At 43.0% G+C, this 27,270-nt stretch overlaps 1 protein-coding gene across 5 annotated transcripts in view; it reads right to left on the bottom strand.

Moving 5' to 3' along the window:
- Nucleotides 1-27,270, bottom strand: part of ltbp1 (latent transforming growth factor beta binding protein 1) — a 157,260-nt gene that overhangs the window by 42,044 nt on the left and 87,946 nt on the right. For 3 of the 5 annotated variants that reach the window (XM_083774400.1, XM_083774401.1, XM_083774404.1), the window contains exons 11-21: nucleotides 22,078-22,245; nucleotides 19,513-19,683; nucleotides 17,290-17,312; nucleotides 16,469-16,571; nucleotides 15,955-16,041; nucleotides 11,915-12,040; nucleotides 9,969-10,094; nucleotides 7,970-8,095; nucleotides 5,865-5,984; nucleotides 4,015-4,134; nucleotides 1,180-1,302 (exon numbers count right to left, since the gene is read on the bottom strand). In XM_083774400.1, coding sequence (XP_083630526.1) covers nucleotides 1,180-1,302; nucleotides 4,015-4,134; nucleotides 5,865-5,984; nucleotides 7,970-8,095; nucleotides 9,969-10,094; nucleotides 11,915-12,040; nucleotides 15,955-16,041; nucleotides 16,469-16,571; nucleotides 17,290-17,312; nucleotides 19,513-19,683; nucleotides 22,078-22,245 — 1,293 coding nt within the window. The remainder of the gene's footprint in view (nucleotides 1-1,179; nucleotides 1,303-4,014; nucleotides 4,135-5,864; nucleotides 5,985-7,969; nucleotides 8,096-9,968; nucleotides 10,095-11,914; nucleotides 12,041-15,954; nucleotides 16,042-16,468; nucleotides 16,572-17,289; nucleotides 17,313-19,512; nucleotides 19,684-22,077; nucleotides 22,246-27,270) is intronic. The other 2 variants (XM_083774403.1, XM_083774402.1) reach the window with 2 other exon arrangements.

The following is a 27,270-nucleotide window of genomic DNA, read 5'->3' as shown; positions in this document are numbered from 1 at the left end:
TCCCGGCTCATCCTGTCCACATGTCGAAGTGTCCTTGGGCAAGACACCGAACCCTACATTGCCTCCAATGAGAAGGTCGGTGTGAGCTTGCCACCATTGGTGTGTGAATGTGGGAAGTGAGGACGCTTCACCTCCCAATATATGAATGAATGAATGAACCATTGTAAAGCGCTTTGAGCACTTGGAAAAGCGCTATAAAAATGCAATTCATTATTATTATCTATAACCTTCATATGACACACAGGCCACATTTGCACATGCAAGCAAGGTCAAAAATACTACATGCTTACAAATAACCGAGACACACATGCACTCTCTTAATCCTTCACATGCACACGCACGCACGCACGCGCGCACCAAGCCATCTATTTCTGTGTGGCCGGAGGATATGGTGCGTGTTCTGGTGTCGGACCCGCAGGTCAAATTTAGTTTGTTAATTATAGCAGATGTCTTCCGTCAGGTTTTAGTGGCAGCCATAAAAACAGAAATACATCACAGACATGTTTCCCCTTGCTTGTGCATCAAAAAACAAACCTTGACATCTGGAGGAGAGGATATGGAAGGATGTTATATAGCCTACAGCTAATTAATCAGCCTGAACCTCGCCTCTGTCGGTCGAATCGCAGAGGAAAGCACATTTTAACCCAAGATACACCACGTTGCATTTTTCAACTTTATTTTTCCTGGGCGGTGACATTTGTTCCCCATTTGCTCCAAATTCCTTAATATGGATAACATATTGCTTGTGTGTTACAGTAGTAACGAAAAACTTCATAGATAAGGAGGTTTTATTCACTGCTGCCGTATGACATGAATTATTGTGAAATTGTTTATGCTATGTTGATGAATTGAATACCACAATGTTAACACGTCCCCAGTACTTTTTTGTGTTATCCTTTTAGCCTTTATACATCTCTGATTAACAGTATTCAATAAGTATTCAATCAATCAATCAATCCACATACAGACATAAATTAACATGGTGGGCATGTACATTAAACAAAAATCTTCTGGCTTCTCAGGAAGAAACCAAAAATACACATATTATTTGAATATTATAACCACAACTGGGAGTCTATTAATGTTCACTTAATGTTAATGTTAAACAGAAAAAGTACTGTACAAAAATCACGGCATTCCATCTTCAAACAAGGTTGAGGAACCCCTCCAATAACTTACCGTCACACTGGTCCCCTGCTGGCGAGGCCCTGAACCCAGGCCCACAGTTACAGACGAAGGAGCCGTCTGTGTTCTGGCAGTGGCCCCTGGTGCACACCCGCTCGTCCTGGCACTCGTCAACATCTGAGAGCGCAGATGATGGCCGATGACAGGCGCCGTTTCAACATCCACAACACGAAGACAATGATGAATTAGCCTCATGACATATTAAGGGCTCAGCCCAACGAAACAAATTAAACACGAAAACACCCGGTTACACAATTCCCCCATATGACTTGGCATCAGCAGTGGTTGAATGTAGCTAATGCTGGGGAATCCGTTCATTCCAGTGTTTAAACCACTCTGAAGCCAAAGCACCGCTTCACGATGAAAAAGCTCAGAACTCAGTCAGAACTGATGTGCTTAATTCAGGTGCCCAAAACAGGGTTACTAAAGGCCTGCATTTGGTAGTGATTGTTACCTTCTACCCTTTTTTCTCTCACTTTACGTAAAATCCACCGAATGTATATCGAATCAGTGTGGATTCCAGGCTATGGATTTGGTGTGTCAGGTCATAAGTAGAAATATCTTTCAATTTTGTTCCAGGGTTTCAGGGTTTGACTGAACTACTGTACGTATTTGGGTCCTGCAGTTAAAGAAAATGGCCATGTCATTCTAGGTGCCATTTTTACAGCTTGGCCACCAGCTGTCAACTCAGACTGAGTACCTACTCAATACTTTCTATACAAACAGAGCACCTCGGAGTGTCTAGTCATCACTTTTTGATCATTGGCTGTCCTTAACAACCCAATCGCCCAGGACGAAGTTCACCGTCCTTTCAATTAGTAACACCCAGCACCCAGGACGAAGTTTTATCCAAAAGACGAAGATTATTGATATCACAAGTAGATAGGGACAAAACTTGTTGTCCATATAAGCATAACGTTTTAGATCCCTTTCGAGAGAGAGTTTGGTAGCAGTTAGCAGCACATAGAAGTGACATACAGTCGTTTTTTGCCTTGAATATAAGCAAGCCACAACAACTGAAGCAGTGACATAATGAGCTAATATTTTTGCCTTTGAATAACAGGCAACAATGGTAGGGTAGCTAAGCTGTAAATGTTCTTGTTTTTAAATGTTCAAAAAGTGAGCTTGTACTTGTAGATGTGCTATTTTTGATCATTTATTTTATGGTGCTTAAGTCCCTGCAGCAAAAGACAAGATTGTGAAGAATAACAATCATTATGTTTCTACAGTATCAGAAACAATTGATCCTATTGTGTTACGCATATAACTGGGAGTTATGATTTCCACAGTCCCACACTCCAGGGATATACACAACTCATTAGTTGCTGGGGGCGATAATCAACTCAGGTAAACACAGACAGAGTTATTGGAATGTTATGATTAGTAAATACGATATTGATGTAACACAGCATCAAGTGGCAACCTTTAATAATAACAAAGAAAACCAATGCTCCATATTATATCATATTGCATAAGAAATTTAAAATAAACCTGTCAGGTAATATTTGGAATTATTTGTAGGCAGGGCTCCCACTACTGTAGCTTTACGGTGGAAAAAGGGGCATTAAAGGACAACTTTAGTTTTTTTCAACCAAGGTTCATGTTTTAGGTTGTTATTAGAGAAACTAAAAGGTGAGTGTTCATTTTCTTTCATTTGCTGCTTTCTTTCGTTTTAGGGATTTTAGCAGTTTTTGACAGGGGGGCGGGGGCATTCGAGCATGGGGCTAAATATGTATTTTTTTTTTTTTTTTTTTTTAAGATATTTTTTTTTTGCGGCTTACGCCTTTATTGATTTTTTAAGGGATAGAAAGTAGGCTGACAGGAAACGGGAGAGAGATGGGGGGATGACATGCGGTAAAGGCCGTGTCGGGTCCGGGAGTCGAACCCGCGGCACACCGCGACTGGATCACCAGTCCGGTGCCCAGACCGTTACGCTACGGCCTGGGCCAATATGTATTTTTTAACACAAGTTTATGGTGATTTATTTTTTTATGGTTTACTATAGTCCTAATAAACCCCAAGAAATTACATCTGACGACAAAAGATCACGGGATCTATTGAATGTGACAAACTGACATATTGAGCCTATACACACAGTATAAGCCTTCCCCCAGTAGGCTACCTTCACATTCAGTAGATCCTGTGATCTTCTGTGGCCATCTTCTGATCTCCTGGTGTTTATTAGGACTATAGTAAATAATACAAAAATAAATCACCATAAAATTGTGTTAAAAAATGCATATTTAGCCCCATGCTCGAATGCCCCCGCCCCCCTGTCAAAAATAGCTAAAATCCCTAAAACGAAAGAAAGCAGCAAATGAAAAAAGATTAACACTCATCTTTTACTTCATCTAATAACAACCTAAAACATGAACCTTGGTTGAAAAAAACTTAAGTTGTCCTTTAAGGTTGCTCTGCAAAAGACAGAAAGTGTCTGCATTTGGTAAGAGGATCTGAGTGTCATAAAACATACTTTGGTGGAAAGCTGGCAAAAAAAGAGAGTGAAAATCAAGTACCTTGGATGGAGGAACATTAATTACTTACACAAACACTGCTCAACTAAATGAGTGATTATGAGGTGGTGACTTAGTTTTACGACACTAGTTTTTTGCAGCCATTATGTTGTTTATATTTATGGCATATTCCTGAAGTTTGTTACCGGCAGAGTACCAGAGAGGGCGGCTCTAAATGAGTATAAGTAACAGAAATGACTCAATTTGGACAAATGCCCAAGACACTTCCCATAGTCAAGGACACACGCTGTTAGTTTTTAGAGTCTGTGGTGAAAATCACATCAAAACTAGAGCGTCTGCATAGAAACATTATTACCTTGGCAGAATTCTCCTTCGAGGAGCTGGAAACCTTCATTACATGAACAGGCAAAGGAGCCTTCGTAGTTGGTGCATTTTCCATTTGTGCACGTGTGTGGGTCCAGGCATTCGTCAATATCTGGGCGGATTCAAAGAGGAAGGCAGCAATTAAGAATTTAGTCAAATACGAAGCAGAGGAACGTTTTGGGTGGTGCTTTTTGTCAAACATTCGAGACAAGATATTGGCACGACAATAATGTCTGACAACAAGTGCACTATTCATAAGACACTTGAGCAAGATATGCAGTTACACCGGCTTTTGTCTCTCTCTCTCTCATTCACACACACACACACACACAATGTCAGGGAGTTTGGCAGTATCACTCAAACATCTGTGAGTTGGGTTATTGCTTCTATAAAAGCTGATGTGGACTCCGTCGCCTCACCTAATTATTTCCTCTTGCCACCACCACCATCCAGAGCCACCCCGCTGCGGTTTGGCTTGGCTAGCATGGTGTGCGAATACTCAGAGGGTGACAGCTACCCATTGGGATACGGCGCAAGCTACTTCTTCAAAGGGGGGGATGGACGCACCTGTGGTTTTCTGGTGGAAATGCTCCACTTCCAGGAAAGTGTGGGCCTGTACGATGGCTTTTCTGGAAACTTTCATTGGTTTCATAGCTTGATTAGCGGGATTTTATATACTGCATCTGTTTCCTGAGCTGCTGTCTGTATATATAGATGGCTGACGTTACGTACGATGGGTTTGGGTAATTATCTTGCTATTCCAAGAATGGAGGATTCAATATGGAGTTGTGGTTTTTCCAAGGAAAAAGATAAAGCGCCCAGAGAGTCTCCAGGGAAAGAGCACAGCACAGTAATGCTGTTCGTGACACGGTGGACAGAAATGACTGACACCCTTTTGTGAATTACCGTGAAGCTTCACGCAGGACCGTCAGTGAAAAATGGTATACTGCCAACATTGTAATTCTAGTGTAGTGATCAGTGCAAAGGAAATATCCCCACATCCACTTCGTTCAGATGCAGGTACGTTGGGCAGTGACAACTGAAGCAAACATGAACAAAAATCTCGTACACTGATCTTGCTCAAGAGCATCAGCTTTTATTCAAAGTGACAGACGTTTAGGTCCCTCTGGGCCTTCATCCAGACTGTCTTACTTAGTGTAGTGATCAGAACATACACCGTCCGACCTGGCGGCCTTGAAAACCTGACGAAAGAGACGGTTGCTTCATCATTGGCCTAATGAAAACCCAGGAAAAACCCACCACAACCCGATTTTGAATGTCACCACTGCATCGGCTGGTACCCACACGTGACACGTGTCCACCACTACAACCGGGACCCAGGAGACGGCGTCCAAGGAGAAGATCTACCATACTGGCAATCGATGGACCCCTGCTGAGCCACCTATACGCACTGGGGTCGGACTGCTTCAAATGGCTTATGAAGACAGCACAGCTTGCCTGAGCAGACTGCCCACCACATAACCAACACCTGTCCCCTCACTCTGCACAGACCACATTCAGAGGAGGGCCTTTTCCTACTAGTGGGGCCGGAGACGAGGACGTGTGGCTGCATTACACTTGAGTTGGACAGCTGGTGACGATACGTGAAAGAAGAAGACCACTTTATCATATCCAGGCATTTGTACAATCTCCACCAAAATAAGCAAAAGGTGATCCAATTTCCGCCGCCGGCCTAACGGGGAACATTATGCTTAGGGCATCCAAATGGCCAGCAGCGGCCCTGAAAATCTCTGAGAAAATGAAGACTGAAGGTGTTGCTGTGCAGTGACTGAGTGTGCAGGTTTAATGGCCTCAAACTAGAGGCCATGACCTCATACCTACCTAAACACTGACCCCCCTTAGCCTGGAGTCCCTGAGGGCAGGGGTCACAGTCATAACCTCCCTGTCGGTTGAAACAGATACCAGACGGACACACTGACTTGTTGGCACACTCATCAATATCTGGAAAGAGAATAAAGAGAGAAAAAAAGATTTTGTATTTTTTACCACTCTGGGGACCAAAAACGCAATCTGGGAAGATAATCTGAGATAAATGCATTTAAATAAATCTGTTCTGCTGGAGGCAGACGGCAGGCAGACTTTTCACTTTACTCGCCTAGCAACCGAGGGTCATTCAGACGGTAGCGATCAAACGTAATCAATAAAAAAAGTAAAAAACACACAAAATCTTGTCTTTCTCGTCTTTGATTGATTGATTGATTGATTGATTGAATAATTTAATGGCAGAAATGTAATCAGTACAGGGTACAGTCAAATAGAAATGTAATTGGTACAGGGTACAGTCAAACACACGTCAAAAAGTCCTTGCGGTCTTGTTTCCATTCAGGTCCTGGGTATTCAATTCATAATTATGACATGACAAATAACAAAATAATAACAAAATTCAAATTCTTATAAAAGGTCAAAAAAAAAAAAAAATATGTACAGGTTGGAGAACAAAGAAGGGGGTTAAGGAGGTGGGGGTAGTCACCTAAGGGAGGGGGGGGGGTCATTTCCTCTCCCTTTGGCATGCTGAAAGGTGGATTTTCAGGCCTGTTTTAAAAGACGCCAGGGATTAGCATTTTTTGAGGGAGGGATTCAGGGCATGCCACACTTGTGTTAAAATGGGTTGCAAAAAGATGGGTCATGGGCCCCAGGCTGAGAAGTACTTGGTTTTTAGTGACATATAGAGATGTTTCAGAACCAAGAGGTGCAAGCATAGTCAAAGGAGGGCTGAATTAGGGCTCCGGCTAGAGTCTTGAGAGCACTTTTGTTGACAAACGAGGAAATTCTGCCCAGAAATCTTGTTCTTTGGTTTACTTTCACCTTTGGCACCCAGAGCCGTGGCAAAACAAGGCAGAAAACAGACAAGTAAAAAAAGAGACAAGATATCTCGACTTTGGCATCCAAAGAGTAAACAAAATATTCCGTTTGCAATGTTGGCTTCTGCTATTTGTCTGTTTCTACTGTCACCAATTTGTGACATGGTTAAAAGCCTTTGTACTCATACACTACATTACATAGCCTCTTTAGGGACTGAATGAACCCATTATGATGTAGTACTGAACCGTAAGTGCCTGGGTGGCTGGGCCCAAGGACTACAGTACACACATTCAGACAATCATCCTTTAAACAACTTCCATCTTAATTCTAAGTGTTAACTTTTAAGTCCTCTACAAAGAATTGGCTGATTAGCAGCTGGACCAAATTATAACCACAATGTATTTGAGCTGTAGCAGGTTTTAGTTTTAGTTGTTTTAGTTGTCTTTGACACAGCTTGGGAAAGTGTCTGTATTGGGAACATGTGTTTTTAACAGACTTTATTGTTTTTAATGAATACTGACTGAAACACTCACAGTTTACACACACGCACGCACAAACATGCGCGCGCACACACGCATACGCACACACACACGCACTTACTGTACACTCAAAACGACCACAATGGAAAAAAGCTCTCACCCTTTACTGTGCTTTATCCTTTGAACAGAAATGAACAACAGCATTCCCAGTTCCCACACATTTTTAACAATGAATTTTCAACACTTTTCAATCATATGGTGCAATAATGAGGCTTTTACACGTGTGTGCTATCAATGCACCAAGACGGACTCGAGCAAGGTGTGTCACTTGACAAAAGCAGATCTACAAGCTAACAACATATCACGGTGCAAAGTGTTTGGTCACGTGATGTCCTGTGGCCGCAGCTCGTTCAACTCAGCACTACATTTTGCCATGTTACATATTTCACGTAATGCTATACAAAAACAATGTATCAAAACATTGGATTGATTCCAAACTTTTTGTAGGCTTGTTTTTCTAATTTCAAAATATATTTCCAAGGATTTCATGACTATGGGAACCCTGGAACAAAATGTTGTTCATGCATATGCATTTTGTCAATAAAGATGCCAACCAACCAACCAACGTGTCCATAACTGCTGTACCTTCACAAGCTCCAGTGGAGGTCATCCTGAAGCCACTCTGACAGCCACGACAGGAGAACGAGCCAATGGTGTTGAAGCACGTCTCTTCCTCTGGACACCTGTGAGCGGTCTGGCACTCGTCTACATCTGCAGGGGTGGAGCGAGGAGGCCATGGAAGGTGGTGTAGGAAAGGATAGGATCGGATAAAGAACAGGACAAGAAGGGAGACCACAGAGAGACAGACAGATAGACAACAGTTGTGATACATTGAAGGAGACGGGGGTAGAGGGGTAAAGGCTCACGCATACTCAGATTTGAGGTGATAGAGGTAATGGATCACCACCCATCACCACCCACCAGGCAAACCAGGCATACTTAATGAACTGGTGGGCGTGTCCACATAAAAGCATGATATTAACAGGCCAACTCCTTTCACCTGGGCCAGGCTCTGCCAGTGGGCCTAATGAGGCCAACTCCTTTCACCTGTGCAATTTCCAGCCTCTGCCTCAGCCAATTGAGGCTCAACCAATCAGGCTCTGCCAGTGGGCCAAATTGATTGCCAAGTACACTTTTCAGTTTGCAGTCTTCACACACAGGCACATACACAGATCTCCATGTGGGACACCAGCTGACAGTTAAAACGGGTGCTATGACAACGTATATAATTAGGTTCCCGAGTTGCATCGTTCACAAGTAGGCCGGTGGCCGACTGCGACGGGCATGTACAGGTCTAGTATTATAATAATACCTGATGATCATGTTTTAGGGTGGAAAATAAATGTGGCACTCCATCTTTAAGAAGAGGAGTAGAGGATATAAATTCAAAGACAAACTGACTCACAGGCACACACACACACACACACACACACGTGCGTGCGTGTGCAGACTGTACACATGTGTGCATGCGGGTATGTGTATGGGTACATGCGTGAGTGCACGTTTGTGCGCACATAAGTGTTTGCCATGCCTGTCCAGGCAATAAATCACATTTGGAAACTTTTCCATTTTAGCAAAATGTGAGATTCTTCATTTGGTGAACATGATGACCATCTGCAGCTCCTCCAAGGAAAACAAGCGCCCGCTTGGATCTCATTTGAATAATACCTGATTAGCACATCGGCTTCTCAGACATGAAGATGTACTCTAGCTGAAGTAATTGACAATCACTGATGTGAAGTCAATGCTTTATTTTAACAAACAACCAGATGACACCATCTGAGATAGAGGCATCCGTCGGCACACCAGATGTGTAGGGACAGTTGGCACCCCTAAATCTTTTTCTAAAAGGCTATTCTAACAATCTTAATATTAAGCCTTCAACCACTTAAGCCCTGTATTCTTCAGCGTGCGATGAATAGTGGAGACAGTATGTCCATCCATCCATCCATCTTCAACTGCTTATCTGTAGTCGGGTCGGGGGGCAACAGCTCCACCAGAGTGCTCCAGACTTCCCTCTCCAGAGCAACATTATTGACTGGGGGATTCCGATACGTTCCAAGGCCAGTGAGTCGATGTGTTTCTTCCATCTACAGAGATTATAAATCCCACCAAACAAACTAAAAAAAACTAAACAAACAAAAACAGCCATAAATGATGTCTTCATATTTCATTCTCCAATGCCGATGAGGAGATTTTCATGCAGTTATGGGGAAATAATCATCAGGCCTATTTGTCCTCATAGATCCTTATTCAGTATCGTTTGGGTGGGTGGGGAGACCTCCGTCAGGATGCCAGGAAACCACTTAATCACAGAGTAACTTGTATTTATATCCCAGACAGGCCCAGAAGGTAGATGGTGGTGCGACGTTGGTCCCTTCTGTCCAAAGACATAAGACAGGCGACACTACAGTATGTCTGAAGTGGACTTTTTAGCCACTTAAATCCAGGAAAGCATCTGTGTGTGTGTGTGTGTGTGTGTGTGTGTGTGTGTGTGTGTGTGTGTGTGTGTGACTGGGCGTGTGTGCGTACGTGCGTGTGTGATCGTGTGCATGCGTGTGTGCGTGCGTGCTGGAGTGTTTACCAACACAGCTGGTGCCCTCCTCGTCCCCCATGAACCCCCGCTGGCACACACAGCGGAAGCTGCCGGGCGTGTTCCTACAGCGGCCCCGGAAACACAGCGACGGGCTCTCCGAACACTCGTCAACATCTGGACACACACACACACACACACACACACACACACACACACACACACACACACACACACACACACAATTGGAAAGGACAAAAAAGCTTCAGGGTTGTGTGTGTGTGTGTGTGTGTGTGTGTGTGTGTGTGTGTGTGTGTGTGTGTGTGTGTGTGTGTGTGTGTGTGTGTGTGTGTGTGTGTGTGTGTGTGTGTGTGTGTGTGTGTGTGTGTGTGTGTGTGTGTGTGTGTGTGCGTGCGTGCATGTGTGTGTGTGTGTGTAATGTGACTTAACCACCCTTACAGCACTAGCATTTATTGACAAATTATGATATAATTTATGCCAGCATTTTTCCCAGTTCAGCTCCTATTTTGAAAAGCCACATTTCCAGACTTCCGGAATTGATCATAAACTAGGAAGTTGGACGATGCGTCTTGTGTACCAAATGGAGCTAAGCCAGTGCTGTGGAATGCTTCACATCGGTCGGCTCTGTGCCGTGGTCCGTGGAATAAACCTTGTTTTGACCAAAAATGCCATCTGGGACAAGGAATAGGATACAGGCGATTGAAAGAAACAGATAGAGGGTGTTTATGGCGACGATGATCTAAGATGGCGTGACCCAGTGTTATGACAACCCGATGCTAACGTGAGTAGCATTATGACTTGATCAATCGAAAGCGCTATAAAAGCGCAATTGCCATTGATCTACCGCAATGGCGTTGAGGGTTGCATTAAATAATTAGGCTTTAATTGACAGAGATCTATGGCAATGGCAAGGAAACGGTTAAAAGAGAATTCCATACTAAAAGGCTTTCTTACCTTTCTTTGTAGTTGTTACGTCCCCACCAAAGAGGTCCAGGTGTTATTTTGTGCAAAAGCTCCTTATTGGCTATTTCCCCTACCATAAGCCCTCAATGAATTGCATTGAATTGAATGGGATGTATGGGGTGTTGTGCTAATTCACATATTTCCATCTAAATAAGTAGTAAAGTGTGCCGCTTGGGTTATTATTTACATTATGAAGAGAGGATATATACAAAACAAATATAATTTTGAGCGATGGAAATAAGCGAATTAGCACAACACCCCATACATCCCATTCAATTCAATGCAATTCATTTAGGGCTTATGGTAGGGGAAATAGCCAATAAGGAGCTTTTGCACAACATAACACCTGGACCTCTTTGATGGGGACGTAACAACTACAAAGAAAGGTAAGAAAGCCTTTTAGTATGGAATTCTCCTTTAAGACCTGAGGCCAATTCAACAAATGCTTTCTAAATCGGTAGTTCTCTTAAACATAAATATTTCTCAACTCTATCTGGACACAGCAACGTTTCCGCAAATCAAATCATGGTTTTGTAATTGGTACTGTAGCAGTTTCAATTCCATGCTGTATTGATGTTGGTACTGTATAGCAGTTTCAATTCCATGCTGTATTGATGTTGGTACCATAGGCGAGATAATAGGCAAACATTGAACAAAATAACACTTATTCTACATTCTCCAATAAAATGAAACCAAATGGACCTGTAACTTGGTTTCATTTTCCACTCTCAAGAGTGAAAGATTCATAAGGGTCCATTTGGTTACCAACTCTCCATCATTTAGCTGGGGACCACCTGGAACCCCCTCAAGGACCACGGGTTGTCCCTGGACGACTGGTTGAAAAACACTGATTTATCCATTTGTACAAAATGCTACAATTGTACAATTGGGCGTAGAACTGTGACCAAGTAGATACATTTTGCACTCTCACAGAGTTAAACCAACAGCAGGACTGTGTGGATGGAACGGATCAAGTCGAGCTCAAGGAATGTAGTGGACTCTCTCCTCCTCACCTACACAGGTGTTGTGGCTGTCGTCCAGTCGGTGTCCCTCGTCACAGTGACAGGTGTAGCCCTCAGCCGTGTTGTAACAAACCCCTCGACCACAGATGTGAGGGTTGATCTGACACTCATCCACCTCTAGCCGAGAGAGAGAGAGAGAGAGAGGCAGAGGAGAGAGAGGGGGGAGAGAGAGAGGTAGGAAGCAAGAGAGAGAAAGCGGGACAGAGAGAGGCAATTTGAGAAAAAGCTATGGGTGGATTGGTGATAATCTATCCTTGAGATGAACCTCCTCTAATCTTTGCTTCTGGGGGCGCTGGAACACAAATATTTTGGGGGTCAGCAGTCAAATACATATAATTTTGGGGGTCCTTGACATGAAAAAGTTTGATAACCACTAATACAGCAACATAAGTCTTTCTGAAAACTGAGTTATAGCATACATTTTGTTGGGCATTTCCTCCACACATGCCAACAACAGGTCACTCAAGTAACTGTGTTAATGAATAACAGATGTGAGTGGCATGAAGAAATAACCCCTATACTGTACTTATTTCTGCTTTATATATGGCTTGTCCTTTGCCCAAACGTGACGGCCTCATGAAAACTGTACACTCCTTTCAGCAAAAGACAGGCACACAGCGGCTACCGTATGTCCTCTCCGTGACAAAACCGTTCGTACGTTCAGATTAATTTATCAGCCGTGTTTTGACAGAGGTCAGCTCCTGGGGAAACTGTTCCTGTACCACAGACAGGCTCCATGATGTCTATATAAATGCACATAAAAAAATAATGTGCAGGAAGTTCTCTTTTTCCATTAAAGTTTGGGAGAGCTCAAGTCTATCACGACAGCCCGAAGGGGAAGGTTGAGCCATTTTAAAACTTGGCGGCTCCGAGCACCGTTCAGCCAACAGTGATAGATTGGCGAGTGCCGAGCTGGAGCACATGGCATTGTGTCAAGACATTATGAATATATTACTTAAGAATTACTGCGCGAGTGGAAAATGGCAGTCAAAATGTCAGCAGACTCGAGAGCATAACAATACATTACTGTATGTCTCCCTCAAGTATTTCTTTGTTAGTGATTCGACCTTCCCGCCACTTTAGAGAAAAACAGCATGATGAGATGTTTTATTTTTATTTTTATTAAAAAATATGACATATCATGTCATATTTCTATAATATAAACTTATAAGGTTAACGGATCCCTTCTTTCCTAAAAAAGGAAAGAAGACAATAGGAACCTTGCTTCAACAGCTGAAAATACAGTTGTGGAAAGTGGTTGGATGGTAACCACATAAAAACAGCCACAGCCACAGTCAAACAAACAGCATTGCATGGTTGTCATCCTTCCATTTAATCATCAACATTATTTATTATTCAAAGTTGTTTAATAAAATTCTCCAAGTTGTTTATGTCCTTGAAGAATAAAGATCACTATAAAGACACTCATGCAATAAATAAATAAATGCCAAATGGCACATTCTTTGAGTAAAGCAGGAATTTATAATGAATACAAGAATGAATGAATGCAAGAACGAATGAACGAATGAATTAATGAATTAATGAATTAATGAATTAATGAATTAATGAATTAATGAATTAATGAATTAATGAATTAATGGTGTTTCCGTAAAATCACAGCTTGTTCTAATGTGTGATTCTGGAGCAGTGGTATAGTCCAATGGATGCAAATGACTTCAAATTAAACATGTTTGCTTTTGTAATTGGTATCATTACATTGAGGCGGATGGAGACGGAATTTTCACTTCTGGTTCATTTCCGGTTGTATCGGTATCCTAGCAACCAATCATACGGAAAAGAGCGCCCTCTATCGTAATCACTGAAAACACGGTACTGACCGTGAAAAACTCCCAAACACACTAGGCAATAGATAATGCGCCTGACACAAGATTCAAAACCACTGCAATTGAGAAGGTACTTAACAGCAAAAACAATACCATGCTGGCCTATTCAAAGACGTCGTTTTAATACAATCAGGCTATTGTTTGAGTTTCACAAAAGAGGCCATTTAAAAAGGAAAACGGACAATAATTAGCAAGGACGGAGGAACGTTGGAGACGCCACAGTGTTATTGTGTGGCAAGGGTGACGGGGTGATTAAAAAAAGAGAGAGATGGAGAGAGGCAATTATGCAGCTTCATTTAGAGAGTGTCTGTCATCAGCTGGACTCATAACATTTCTGCGGCCTTTTAATACGGTGTCAGTTTTCCACGCCAGCAGGCTATGACGAGGAAACACACTGATACATGCCACGCACGTGCATGTGCCGTGCACTGCACACACACAGTACATAGAGGGGAATCAAACAAATACTGTACATTCATGCACAAGACAGAGGTTGGGAGTTTGGAAAGCATCAAAATAGCTCTGGTAGATTTTCTTTTTAGTGGTCCATGCCAACATACACCCTGTCTTCCTTCTTGACAATCCTTGCAGGCAATCCCCCCCACCCCCCACCCTCTCTCTAAGGTCCCCCAGATTCTTTGCTCAGAGCACCAGAATAAAAACCGGTGGGTGTCAGTAGAAGAGATTGCTTAGCAATAACCTCAAGCAGTTGCCCACCCTGTGTTATTCAAACAACAATAATAATAATAATGTGGCGAGATCCATGTCTATTTGGGGTCAAGAGAGAAAAGAGAAAGACCTCTTGGGATTTGTACACCCATAATGACGATGACGTATGACCATCTACAGTGTAGATAGACATTAGATATACTAATATCGATACTGTATCGGTATTGGGAAAAGTATCGGATCGGCCCTTATTTGTCATATCGGGTCATATCGGTATCGGCGAATATGCCAGTCTAACCACAGATCCGACACAGGTGTAAGGGGTTGATACTATGGCAGGTAAATAAAATGTTGGGACATGTGGAGTTTGCTTTGGAGTTGCCCAAACTGCAAGTGCACATTTGAGTGAGGAGTCTGCTATAAACACAACACGAGATATATAGCTAGATAGCTACGTATAGACACAACATGAGATCACGACACTGGTATCGGTATTCGGTATCGGCTAACACAGAAATTGAGGTATCGGGATCAGATCGGAAGTCTATCCCTAATAGACATAGTGTAGATTGTAAACTATACGAATGTGGGCCTACAGCAAGCTGCAAGATGGCTTAAAGGCAATATAGGATTGCCAAATATAGCAAGACTGAAAACATTCCCACAATGAGAGGGAAAGAGAAAGCGCAAAGGGAGAGGGAGAGGGAGAGAGAGAGAGAGAGAGAGAGAGAGAGAGAGAGAGAGAGAGAGAGAGAGAGAGAGAGAGAGAGAGAGAGAGAGAGAGAGAGAGAGAGAGATAGAGAGAGAGAAGCCCCAAGGACAAAGCCAGGAGGTGGGAGGCACAGAAACTGGCATGCTGCCTTGTCTGTGTAAGTGACTCTTATCACTCTATTTATACACCTGGCCTGTCAGGAATGTAAAGGCAGGGTTAAATACAAATGAAAGACAGTTAATGGGCGAGTGACAGAGATGAGTGCGGGTATTTATGAATCTAGAATATGCCCGCCTGTTCCGCATGTGTCAGTTCATTCATGCTTTGTACGAGACAAGTCTTCTCTCTTTGTGTGTGTGTGTGCGTGTGTGTGTGTGTGTGTGTGTGTGTGTGTGTGTGTGTGTGTGTGTGTGTGTGTGTGTGTGTGTGTGCGCACGTGCGTGAGCGCCGTGCGTTAGTTTGAGTGCCATGTACAAGGATGGTTACACAGTTCTATTATCAACTTTTCAGCAGTGCACACTGCATTCACCTGTTCACAAATATGTGTAATCAAATGTCAGTGATGAATTGAATAACACAAAACAGGATAGACAAGGCGAGGAAGAGACAAGACAAGACAAGACAAGACAAGACAAGACAAGATAAGCAAACAGAAGAGAAGAGAAGAGAAGAGAAGAGAAGAGAAGAGAAGAGAAGAGAAGAGAAGAGAAGAGAAGAGAAGAGAAGAGAAGAGAAGAGAAGAGAAGAGAAGAGAAGAGAAGAGAAGAGAAGAGAAGAGAAAAGACGAGACAAGAGAGGTATCTAACCTGCTGACTGTGTTGGGGCGATGTCTTGGCCTGCATTAGATGGAAGGATCTCCACTGGTGCGGGTGGTGAGGCTCTTTCAAAAACCTCTGTGAAACAGAGCAACAGAGAGAGAGAGAGAGAGAGAGTTGAAGAGATGCAATACATCCATTAATTTATTATGTATTAAGCCAATACTTTTTCTCAAACACTAGAAACATGATAGGTGGTCATTATAATGAATCCACAGATGGAAAGTCCAAAATAGCTATTTGCTGTTATATAGAAGACAATAACTAGTTTTGGTAAATGCAAAAACAAGAGACAAGACTAAAAAAAGGACACAGTAACTACACGTATATGTACAGTAATGAATGAACCAAAATTAAACAGCCATGAATAAAAACATAATAATAATGGTACCACTAATAAAAAGAAGAAGGAAAAAAAGGACTGCAAAAGCAAAAAAACAACAACAACAATCTTTCAGAAACACAAGGAGATAAAGAGAAGAAAGGAGGGGATTGAGATGGACACCTGGGAAGGCTGCCTCCATTCTGACAGTAGACACACCAGGAGAGAGCTGGGGCTGGATAGGTTCAAATACAGGCCTATCACTAACCACAGGAACTACCAGCTCCTTCAATGACAAGAGACAAACAATATGGCCATCAAGGACAAAGGGGGCTGTTTGAAAAACGTGTGCCATGTGTAAGTATAGCTGTGAGCTTTTGGCTTTGCGGCACGGCACAGCTAGCGCTCTGATAAGCCCGAGTTAGACCGACCTGCACGTGGATGTCACGCACCGAAAATAGACGATTTACAAGCTCACGGAACGTCACGTTGCACCGTGTTGTGAGCTTGTTAGTCGGCTCTATCTGGTGTGCGACACGCGTGCACAACTCAGTATGAATCAGGCGATACTGCCACGCGTTACAGACAGTAAGCAAAGTAGCATTTGGCTTGCATAGCAACTGAGTGCAAAATTAAAACGGAGCAGGGACGGAAAGCAAAAAAAGGACAAATGGTTCTGCATAGATTTTAAATCTCTTTGTTCAGTTTGGGATATTGTCAATGGTGATCGCCACACAGCGTTACTGTAGTACTCATCATTATATTTAATAAGAGATTGCGTCAAACACAAAGAAAGAACAATTACTCAGTAGCAATTTGCAAATAGTAAAAACTGTGTTTTATGAGATTGGCAGCCCTGTCTTGACCGGCTCAAAGTCATGCAGCGTTGCTGTGTTGCTGACTTCATGCAGATGCGATGCCATGACTCCTGACGGCCGCCTCGAGACACCATAAGGAGCATCTCTGTGCATGCAAGCTGCCTTTACTGTGGGAAAATAACCTACCTGATCAGGCGCAGCTGTAGCTACTGACCACCGGAAAAAACAAAAAGTGAAATGAAACCAAATTTTATATATCAACATGGCTTGATATAAAATGACAAAAAGCATTTGAACACATCATTCGCACATATTGCTGGCACATTGAGAGCACATTTGCATTTGGTGTAATTTATTAACTGTCGGAAACGTTATCATAAAAAGCAGGCGAATATTCTCAACAAATAAGTTTGTATGTTACCTTGTAGAGATCATAAACCTTAACCCAGACCACAGGGTAGGGTTAAAGTCTGAGGCATAAACTCTGAGGATATAAAAAAAGCCTTCCTCTCATCCTCCCGGCCCACCGGGGCTCTCTCAGCTCTGCTGTGCCAAGATGCCAACATGTCAGGGTGCCAGGCGCCACATTAGCCTCTCGTGGCATCCAAAGAATAATCTACACAGGTTTGGGCAGTGGCTTTCTGTCGGATTGTTTTTCGAGGCCTGTCCGCCGCGCTCAGGATCCTCGGCTCTCCTGCGCTCCAGAGAAGCTTAGCGGCAATTTGGACTCTGTCAGCCTTTGGCCCGCGTGCTGCCAAGTCTCTCTTTCCCTCAGCGGCTGCCAAGCATGTCCTGAATGATATCTGAGAGAGTGAAGGTTCTTTTTCTCTGTCTCTATCCCATTGGTTCTCAAACAAGAACCCCCCAGTTTGGTATGACCGGTAAGGGTCCATTTGGTTCCATTTCTATACACTCAGAATTTACTGGAGCCTACAGCTCTGCATTTGTTTGTTTGTTTGATAGCTGTTGGGGGTGTAATGTGATAGAATGTGATTAATCTTGTGTAAGCCAGACATTTGAGGATCTCCGCCTACCCATACAACTGGGAAATCTAGATTAAATGCTGTGGAAACCAACCCTGATGTCAATATGAAGGACCAACTTGAAAAGCTTAGCATTTTCTTTATGTATATTATTGTAGGCTATAGGGTGCTGCGTTGCTGCTTGCCTATGGGGCCTGGCTCTTTAGCTGACTGGTAATGTATGTGCCTTTCGGATACATAGGTTCTGGGTTCGCCTCCCGGCCGAGGCTACATTGGTGGCAGCAGTGTGAATAGGTTCCTCCGTTTGTTCCTCGGCGTTACAGACCTAATGCAGCGTAGTCGACAGCACGTTACTTGCCTGGTTGTGTGGAGCAGAGCAGAGGTCCCCCCAGTCAGTGTCAGTTGAGCCTATAGCTCCTGACTGTCACGCGTGGATGAGCTTCCAGGGAGGGTGGACGACTGTAGGCTACAGGGTGCTTGCTATCGGGCCTGGCTCTTTAGCCGACAGTTAGCGTATGCGCCTTTCGGATACATAGGTCTCGGGTTCGCCTCCCGGGTCGAGGCTACATAATTATTATTGTATTACTCAGAATTGTTTACAGTCAGATTTAGCAAATTACTGCACATTGAATTTGGATGTCACCACCAGAAATATCTGTTGGTGGAGATCTCCGACCGGTTGGCTACCCAGATTAAGATGTGATGGTGGGACGTAATGGGACGTGAGGTTTGGAGGTTGAAGATTACATTCACAGATTAAGATGTAGATGAAGCACTGTAATCCCTGTCCTCTATGAACAGCTGGGGTTTCTTTTCTTAACCCATCAAGGGCCGATTCATACATCCCCCCCCCCCCCCCCCCCCCAAACCTCAAGTTACGTCACATTGTAGGCCGAACTGACTTTTATTCAGCTCTAAAATAGGAGTTTGGATTGCGACTGGGAAAGTATCCATGTCATTTTAGACTTTAGCGTACTGGCTATTCAAAACTAGCGATGTACAAGCTCGAAGTGCCGTGCTGCGAGCTTGTACATCTACTGTATTATTTTTGAACAATTGTCAAAAAAGAAAAGTCTTATTTTTGCCCTAGAGGGCAAAAATAACATTAAATTCCACCATTTTATGCGGGGAATACGTAAAATATATACACAGTATATATCTTATTATAAAGCAATAAACCTTTTCCCCTCTGTGGTTTCAGCAGTTGATCTGAAGTTGTAGACGGGCATCACATCATCATTACCATGTGTGCAGACAGAGGAACGATATTTAGCACTTTTCCCAAATTCAAGCTGTTTATTTAGCATTTTTAGGACGCTTCAGTGTGAGTCTACGGCTGCGGTTTGGGCAGAGTGTCAGCGTTACATTATTTCAAGTATGTTACATAATAAATACATCTTGGCTGTATTGCGTGTCATTAAGTCACCTGGTATAACCACCTCCGGGTTCCCAAAAGCCTCCACGGGTTTCTCTGGCGTGGGCAGAGGCTGAGGAGCGGCCGTTATCACTGGGTAGGTGATGATTGGTTTGTTGATGATGGGTGGCTTAGGCAGGACAGTGTAGCCCATCCCTCCAGGACAGATCTCTTTGAACTTAGCTGCATGATAAAAAAAAAAACACATGACATTATACACATTCTGACTAGAAATATTTAACCTCTTAAAAGAAAAGTATAGTCTTTTCACTTTTACACCTGATTTAAATAAATTAAGAAATTAATCCTTATTTAAAGCAGCACTATGTATTTTGGGGTATCATTCAGTGCACACAATGAATTAACATGGCAGCCGACATCTTTGACTTCATTACCAAGACTCTCTGCAAGCATGAAAGCGAGGACGCGCTGTTTTTGGCCAGTCTTTGCTTTGACTGGCAGTTCTGCCTTGGCAAATGCCAGGATGAAACTCATCGTCTCTCCTATACATAGTAATACAGTCAAGCCCCTGGCAGGGACCCTTTGAGTCTATATATTTATGGAAGGTTGATTGTTATTGCTTAAACATGTATTTATAAGTTTTGGGACATAATAGGCTATATATACTGTAGTTGTTAAAAAGTTACATTGTGCTTCTTCAAGCCAAACTGAAGCCCTTCATCGTACGATGAATATCGAAAATAGTCCATCTAACAGTACAAGCTCATAATGCATGGCGATTTATGCAATTTTTAAAAAAACGTTAAAATTGTCTCCAAATGACACGCTCCAAAATAGTCTCCATGGAGGAAGCGATTAAATAAGAACAACATTTTCAAGATCTGTGTGGAATCCCCTGGAGGTGAATGACAGTAACCAGAGTACTGGGTTATTTTAGTCTTAGAACATTGGGAAGAATAGCCTATTTGGTGCAAAATCCGATTAAAATGATGTGTTGGGCAGCCGAGCTTCAACACAATTTGAAAAGCTGCAATTTCTCCTTTGCAGGTCTTATCTCAGCATGACAAGACCATGTCACAGTGAATTCCTTGACAGGGCTGACATCAGCCACTGGTCTCGTCTCTGTAAACTACTGCAGCGCTTTATAAAAAGGACCTGACAAGATTACGCAAGGGGGAAGAGCATCAAGACTCTTAATTTAAGGAGAAATAAACACTGCACAAACTGTGGCTTCAAAGTCATTCACCTTTACACCCCCAGCCCTCCCCCCCTCTTTTCATATCATCATAATTCAATGGAACACACTGTTACAGTTATCTAGATTAGCTCTGTCAAGCTTCACAGACAAAAGCACTTTCTGCACGATAAAATAAACAGTCAGGTAATTTGGCAGTGGCACCAATGGCAATAAAATAATACACTGTAGTAGATGCGTAATAAGAAAGTACAAAAAATGGCACAAACATTTGGAATAAACCAAATTTGTAATGCAGCGGCCCATCATATCAACGTTAGACATAATCCACGAATCCAGTGGCAAACTGTAACAGTCTGTTACAGTTTGCCACTGGGGTATACAATACATATGTCACTGCTGAATCTTGCTCACTAGGCAGCAACAGACAGTATGCTGAAGCCAAGCACACACTGGGCAACCGAAGAAGAACTGGCAACCCCCAGGAATTATAGAAAGGTGTTGTTAATCAACTTGACCTTTTGCTTTACAATCTCCCGACTAGTGCTCATTTAGACCAACCGACTGTACTGTACCATGCTAGCATCTCCAAGGTAGCCGGGTACAAGGGCAAGGGGCATGTGGTATCCCTGTTGATCACACAACCATTGTTTCTAATTGAACTCTCATCAAGCCACAGAGGAACAATATAACAGAGTACAGACTGTCCAGGCACAGGCAGAGACAAGGTGTGTGCTGGTGCCAACCCTGAATTGCCTTGCGTAATGGAATTCTTGGCTTGGTTTCATTTATGAAACAGGTATTTTCCAATGTAATTCTAAGTGTGGAGAAACAGCAAACAACAGACTGTTTGTATTGTGTAATGTCTTACCGTGGGGCATACAGATAATGCTGTATCAAAATAAGCAAATAAATAAGGTAGTATGCATACATCTAAAGGACGGGTAGTAAAAACTGTAAATGACCATAATACATTTTTGTGAGGAGAATTATAGTGAATTGGTTGTAGTGAAGGCTTTAAAAAAATAGTGGAGGAAAAAACAATTAAAGCAACTACTTAGCAAAGCAGTGAAACTCATGCAGACAGAAGGTGTATAGGCTACTGGGGACAGTGAGAGTTTTTCTCAGAGAGCTCCTTTGACATAAAGTAATGGTCAAATACACGGACTACCAGTATTTAATATTGGATATTGGTTAATGCTTAATCTCCATCACACACCAAAAAACAGACCATCTACAATCTCATGACATGAGGCTTTGTAGATGAGCTATTTTTGTAGCGCGACACCGACAAAGCAACAAAGTCGCAAGGCTTTTTGACACTTTCTTTCCTCAAAACATGTCTTTGTGTACACTCTCAACAGACTAACCTTCCTATAGCCCGCCATGGCTGATGTTTGATATGGTATATATGGCCTTACCTGTTCCTGGGAGGGGGCATTTGTCACAGCGAGGGCCCCAGGCCTTGCCCACACTGCAGCAGCACAGCTGTTTGCTGAGCTGAGCGGACACCGGATGCAAGCACTGCCTCCCAGAGCTCACCAAACGGAAACAAGCCCCTTTCTCCTCTTGGACGGCAGGCGTGTCCGCTGAGGAGCGCAGTAGGAGGAGGAGGCGGCGGCGGAGGATGGGAGGGGGAGGAGGCGAAGGAGGTGCGCCAGAGTGGAGGTGACACATACATGGATGGAGGGAAGGGGCGAGGGAAGAGAAAGAGAAGAAATAAAGAAGTCCCCTTCACCAAAGCAACCCTCCCTTTCCCACCTGCAAAACCCACAACACAGAGTAGAGTTCTAACTTCTCACTCACGCACAGTCACATTCCAGTGTTCCTGTTGAGTGTTAATGTGACTCTTGAGAGTGTAAAAAAGGAGGATGGGTCAATTTTTACAAAGAGACTGTGTGTCTACAACAACATTTAAAGTGCTGGAAGTTGGAAATATTTCAGTGATAGTGGATGTGACAGACAAATGAAATATTTCAGTGTTTTGAGCTAAGAAGGAGAAGTCAACCACATTAAAGTAGGGCAAACCTTATACAAAACTCTTGTGTGCACGCACGCAGAATAACACAGACAGAAGGTCTTCTAGGAGGAAAAACTGGGGAAAAGAGGGGTTTCATGCCAATAGATCATGCACTATTGAATAGTCATTTGCTGGCTTGAATGAAAGCATGCAGCAGAGCTCATCAGTGTTACACAACACCAGGGGGTTACATCAGCTCTGAATGTCTTCACAATCAACTGGATCTAGCACACAGCACTATGACATGGCCCCAAAGGAACACAGATCATTACAGGGCACTAACCTCCGAGAAGCACAACAAATATCGGGATAATCCATCCATGTATTTTTCCCACTTCTTTTCATCATCTTTCTTCTTAAACACTTAAAGTTCTTAAACGCTTAAATCCCTGTAGTCTTTGTTTTGTGAACTTGGTATTGAAAATAAGGTTAACATTTTTGTTTTATTATTTATTACATGATGATATAATATAGGAATTTGTTAGTAAAAATGTCTTGTATTTGTGGTGATTTCCTTGAGCTAGATGCTTGTGATAGGTTTCGTTAAAAGAGCTTTTGTTGCGGCAATTTTAATTTGTCAATCTTGGAAGAGAACAAAGAACCGGTTCGCTTCTTTTTTCCCACTGAAATGACTTGATTCAGAACACTTATTTGATTAATTGAAATGGTGGTGAAAATGGTGGGCCCTATTGTAAACAAGTGTAATGCTTTATGGTGTCGTCCACTCACTGTTAACATTTTTTGTATTGAGTTGTACTTGAAATGTACTGTAAATCCGCAAACTGTTAATACTGTACATATTTCAATCAATCATTCAAAGGTTGGTTCAGGACTGGAACGAAGAAAAAAGAATGGCCGCCAGTTCCGTGAAAGCACCAAGGTTCCAAGAATCTAGAACGGAACCAGTTCTAAGTTATTTTGGTGGAAAAGGGGCCACATAATTCTGAGCTGTAATTGAATGTATCATGTGGAATATACTGTAAACATACTGTATGTGTAAAATGGTGTCTTAAAAAGCAGATGAGGGTTGGGCACTTTGTGCGCAGGACCAAAAATCAACCAATCAATCTTAGAGAACTGGACTTGTGTTACTCAGACCACTCAAGTGGTGGTTAAGCTCTATATGCTTAGTTACTTGTTCACATGCTCTCTATGTTATGATATTTACATAGACATACTGTTTGCTTGACCACACACACACACACATACACACACACACACACACACACACACACACACACACACACACACACACACACACACACACACACACACACACAGCGGTGCAGAAGCTCGGAAATATCTACCTGTTTGTTGACTATATTTTGTCTACGACTCCACCTTTACAGACTAATTGTGCTTTGAAGTGTTGACAAAAAGGACAAAAAAATACTTCAGTTGTCGAACGACACGTTACGTGACACTTTTTTTTGTTTGTTGCTGAAGCATAAATTAGGCTTTGATGTCCATATTTTACCTCCAAATAGTAATGAGCAGAGAGAGCAAAAAGTTGTCGAAACCTGTTCCAATGTCTTCACTCGGATAACATCTAGCCCCCTTGGGCAGCTTGTGTGTGCAATGATATTGTCAAAACAGACAGAAGATGTTCTCAGGTTTCTCTTGATTATGTTAAAGTGTGTGTGTGTGTGTGTGTGTGTGTGTGTGTGTGTGTGTGTGTGTGTGTGTGTGTGTGTGTGTGTGTGTGTGTGTGTGTGTTCGTACGTGCAAGTGTGCGCTACTGCGAGGGGGCACTTGATGACTACAGTTGAGTGCGTGCGTGCGTGCGTGCATGCGTGCGTGCGTAGAGTAATCCCTGTCCGTCAACTCCTCAATAACAATTGTGATGGCGCCACTGTGTCTCAAACCTCAAGGCTCGGACAGTCACGGGAAATCGGCCATGACAAGCAACAATCATGCTCCTATACTCTGTTCCCTTCCCTCTGCTCCAGTCCTACAGTATGTCACCTCCTCTGATCCCCTTCCTCCAGAGACCTGCTATATGTACCCTCTCAGCCCTCACTCCAGACCCCCTGCACCAGCCATATCCATGCCAGTGATGGAGCCCAGCCAAAAAAACAACTAGGACATCACACAGTCCTCCTGCCACTTAACTACTGTAGTTCACAGGCTGCATGGGGCCGACAGACATTAGACTTAAGACCGGAGGCCGATACTACAAATGCCTTCTAAGTCGATAGTTCTCACAATTGGGGACCCCCCAAACGAATAATCTATGAACTGGGGACCCTCCACCCTGACAAGCACTTGGAATTGTAGGCATTACATTTTGTTTGACTCCGTGCATAGATACAGTGACAATTTAAGGACCTTAAGACCTTTTTAATAACAAATTGGCTAAATTAATATTGTCAAATAATGTACTAATTAATATTGTCAAATAATTGACAATGCCTCGCAGTGCGGGCTTGTAGATTGGCTATTTTCACAGTGTTTTCCCAATTCTTATGTAAATAATTTGACAATATTAATTTTGCCGGCCCAGGCCGTAGCGTAGCGGTCTGGGCACCGGACTGGTGATCCAGTCGCAGTGTGCCGCGGGTTCGACTCCCGGACCCGACACGGCCTTTGCTGCGTGTCATCCCCCCATCTCTCTCCCGTTTCCTGTCGGCCTACTGTCTGTCCCTTCAAAAATCAATAAAAAGGCGTAAGCCGCAAAAAAAAATAATCTTATAATATTAATTTTGCCAATTAGTCCTTAAATTGTCACTTTAGAAATGTGCCCTGTAGAGTATACACTTATACACATACATCAACAGTAAACAAACCAACACACGTATAAGTGTGGGGGAAAAGAATGTTGCCCATTTAGCTAATCATCTGAGGACTCACCCCCAAAATAATTTGGGGACCCCCCATGGGTTGAGAACCACTGGGTTAGATGACCCACTCTGTTCACCATAACAAGATAGTTGTGGAATGTGTTGGAATTGGAACGGACGCACAGGGCCTACCATATTTGGAGGTGAATCACATATGGAATTCTAAGTGCTCAAATTATGTTTTATTTTTAAAACGCTTTAGCCTCGAAATGTGGACACTGCACAAGCAGAATAGTTTCACAGTTACTGTACGGATGTGTCGCAACGTGATAAAAAGGTTAAATGCCATTTTACAACACATGGAAAGCATTCTTTTATGAGTCTGCACTCGCAGTACTCTTGCAGCAGACTGTGAGACAGAGTGATGATGACTCATTCCACGACATGGTTCGTATTAGAACTCAGCTAATAATGATGACTTCAGATTGGTTGTAATTAAAGTGACGGACCTTCCAAGACCGGGGCGGCGGCGGTGGCTCAGGGGTAGAGTGGCCGGATGGTAACCACAAGGTTGCCAGTTCGAACCCGGGCTCCCCCAGAGTTAGTGTCAAAGTGTCCTTGAGCAAGACACTGAACCCCGAATCTATCTGAACTACAGTGGTGCAGTGGTGATAAGAAGCAGACACACACTCTGTGAATATCATGTACAAGGTTGTGTGTGTGTGTGTGTGTGTGTGTGTGTGTGTGTGTGTGTGTGTGTGTGTGTGTAAGAGAGAGAGAACCAGGAATCGGTTCCATCACATTTGAAACAGTTTCCAGGTTTTCATCCCACTGTGTGTGTGTGTGGACTTTACATCTGCTATGCAATTAAAGGTTGCATAGGTTCTAAAAACCTTTTTGATTTCAGGGACAACCATAAGTTCCATTTGGAACCCCCCTACAGTAACCGTTAAGGAATCAGATCTCTAAGAGGGAACCGTTAAGGAAACAGATCTCTAAGAGGGAACCGTTAAGGAACCAGAATCGTTTACTTTTCCAAAGGTTCCCAACGCTACTACTTATAAGTATGTTGTAGGCGGCTTTCCGACTGATCCACCAGCCTGTGTGATCTGGGACAGTGAGTCTCATTCTTTAAAAAATATCAATGATCCACTATTTGATACGATTTTCATCACTGTAACATTATTTAATCTAATCAAATTCAACTCTGATGAGTGTGCATTTGTACACTCTGAGTTACAGTCCACATGGTTCCAAAATATCAATTATTGAGGTCCCCCTGCCCCTCCCCAGTTACCCCTGAGGGTTCCTGCCTGGACCCCATATTCTACTACTGCTACTCCAACACAAAGGTAGAAACGCTAAATTGTCAGAAGAGATTATGTTACAAATATTTAAAAAAACAATGTTAGTTTTCCAGTTTATGGCCCAAAAATGGAATGGACCGAGACCATCGTGATAACATGCTGGAACAGCGAATGGAATGGGGTTCCTGTTGAATTAATTAATACCTGTCCATGTTCATAGAGGGGTATCTAAATAAGATTGATCTAAGTAAGATTGGGGGGTGTGGGGGGGTGTGGGGGTGTTAGAGACACAATGGTGGGCCGTCTCTGATTAATTTCCCCAAGTCTCCCGTCTCCATGTAAGGACACGCTGGATGCTGGGCTCCTAGGAGTCATGGGCAACGTACGTGGTGATGAATGGCTGCCCGCACAGCCTTCATTAGCCGTGAGATAAATAGAGGACAGCCAAGAGACACATGGCCAGGAATCACAACACCGAATGGAGTGAATCCTTTAAATAGGCGAGGT

Source organism: Protomyctophum parallelum (assembly GCF_964188405.1).
Source record: "Protomyctophum parallelum genome assembly, chromosome: 10".
In the NCBI taxonomy this organism is placed as follows: Eukaryota; Metazoa; Chordata; class Actinopteri; order Myctophiformes; family Myctophidae; genus Protomyctophum; species Protomyctophum parallelum.
The sequence above is the reverse complement of the archived record's forward strand: the minus strand, read 5'-3'. Positions and strand labels throughout refer to the sequence as shown.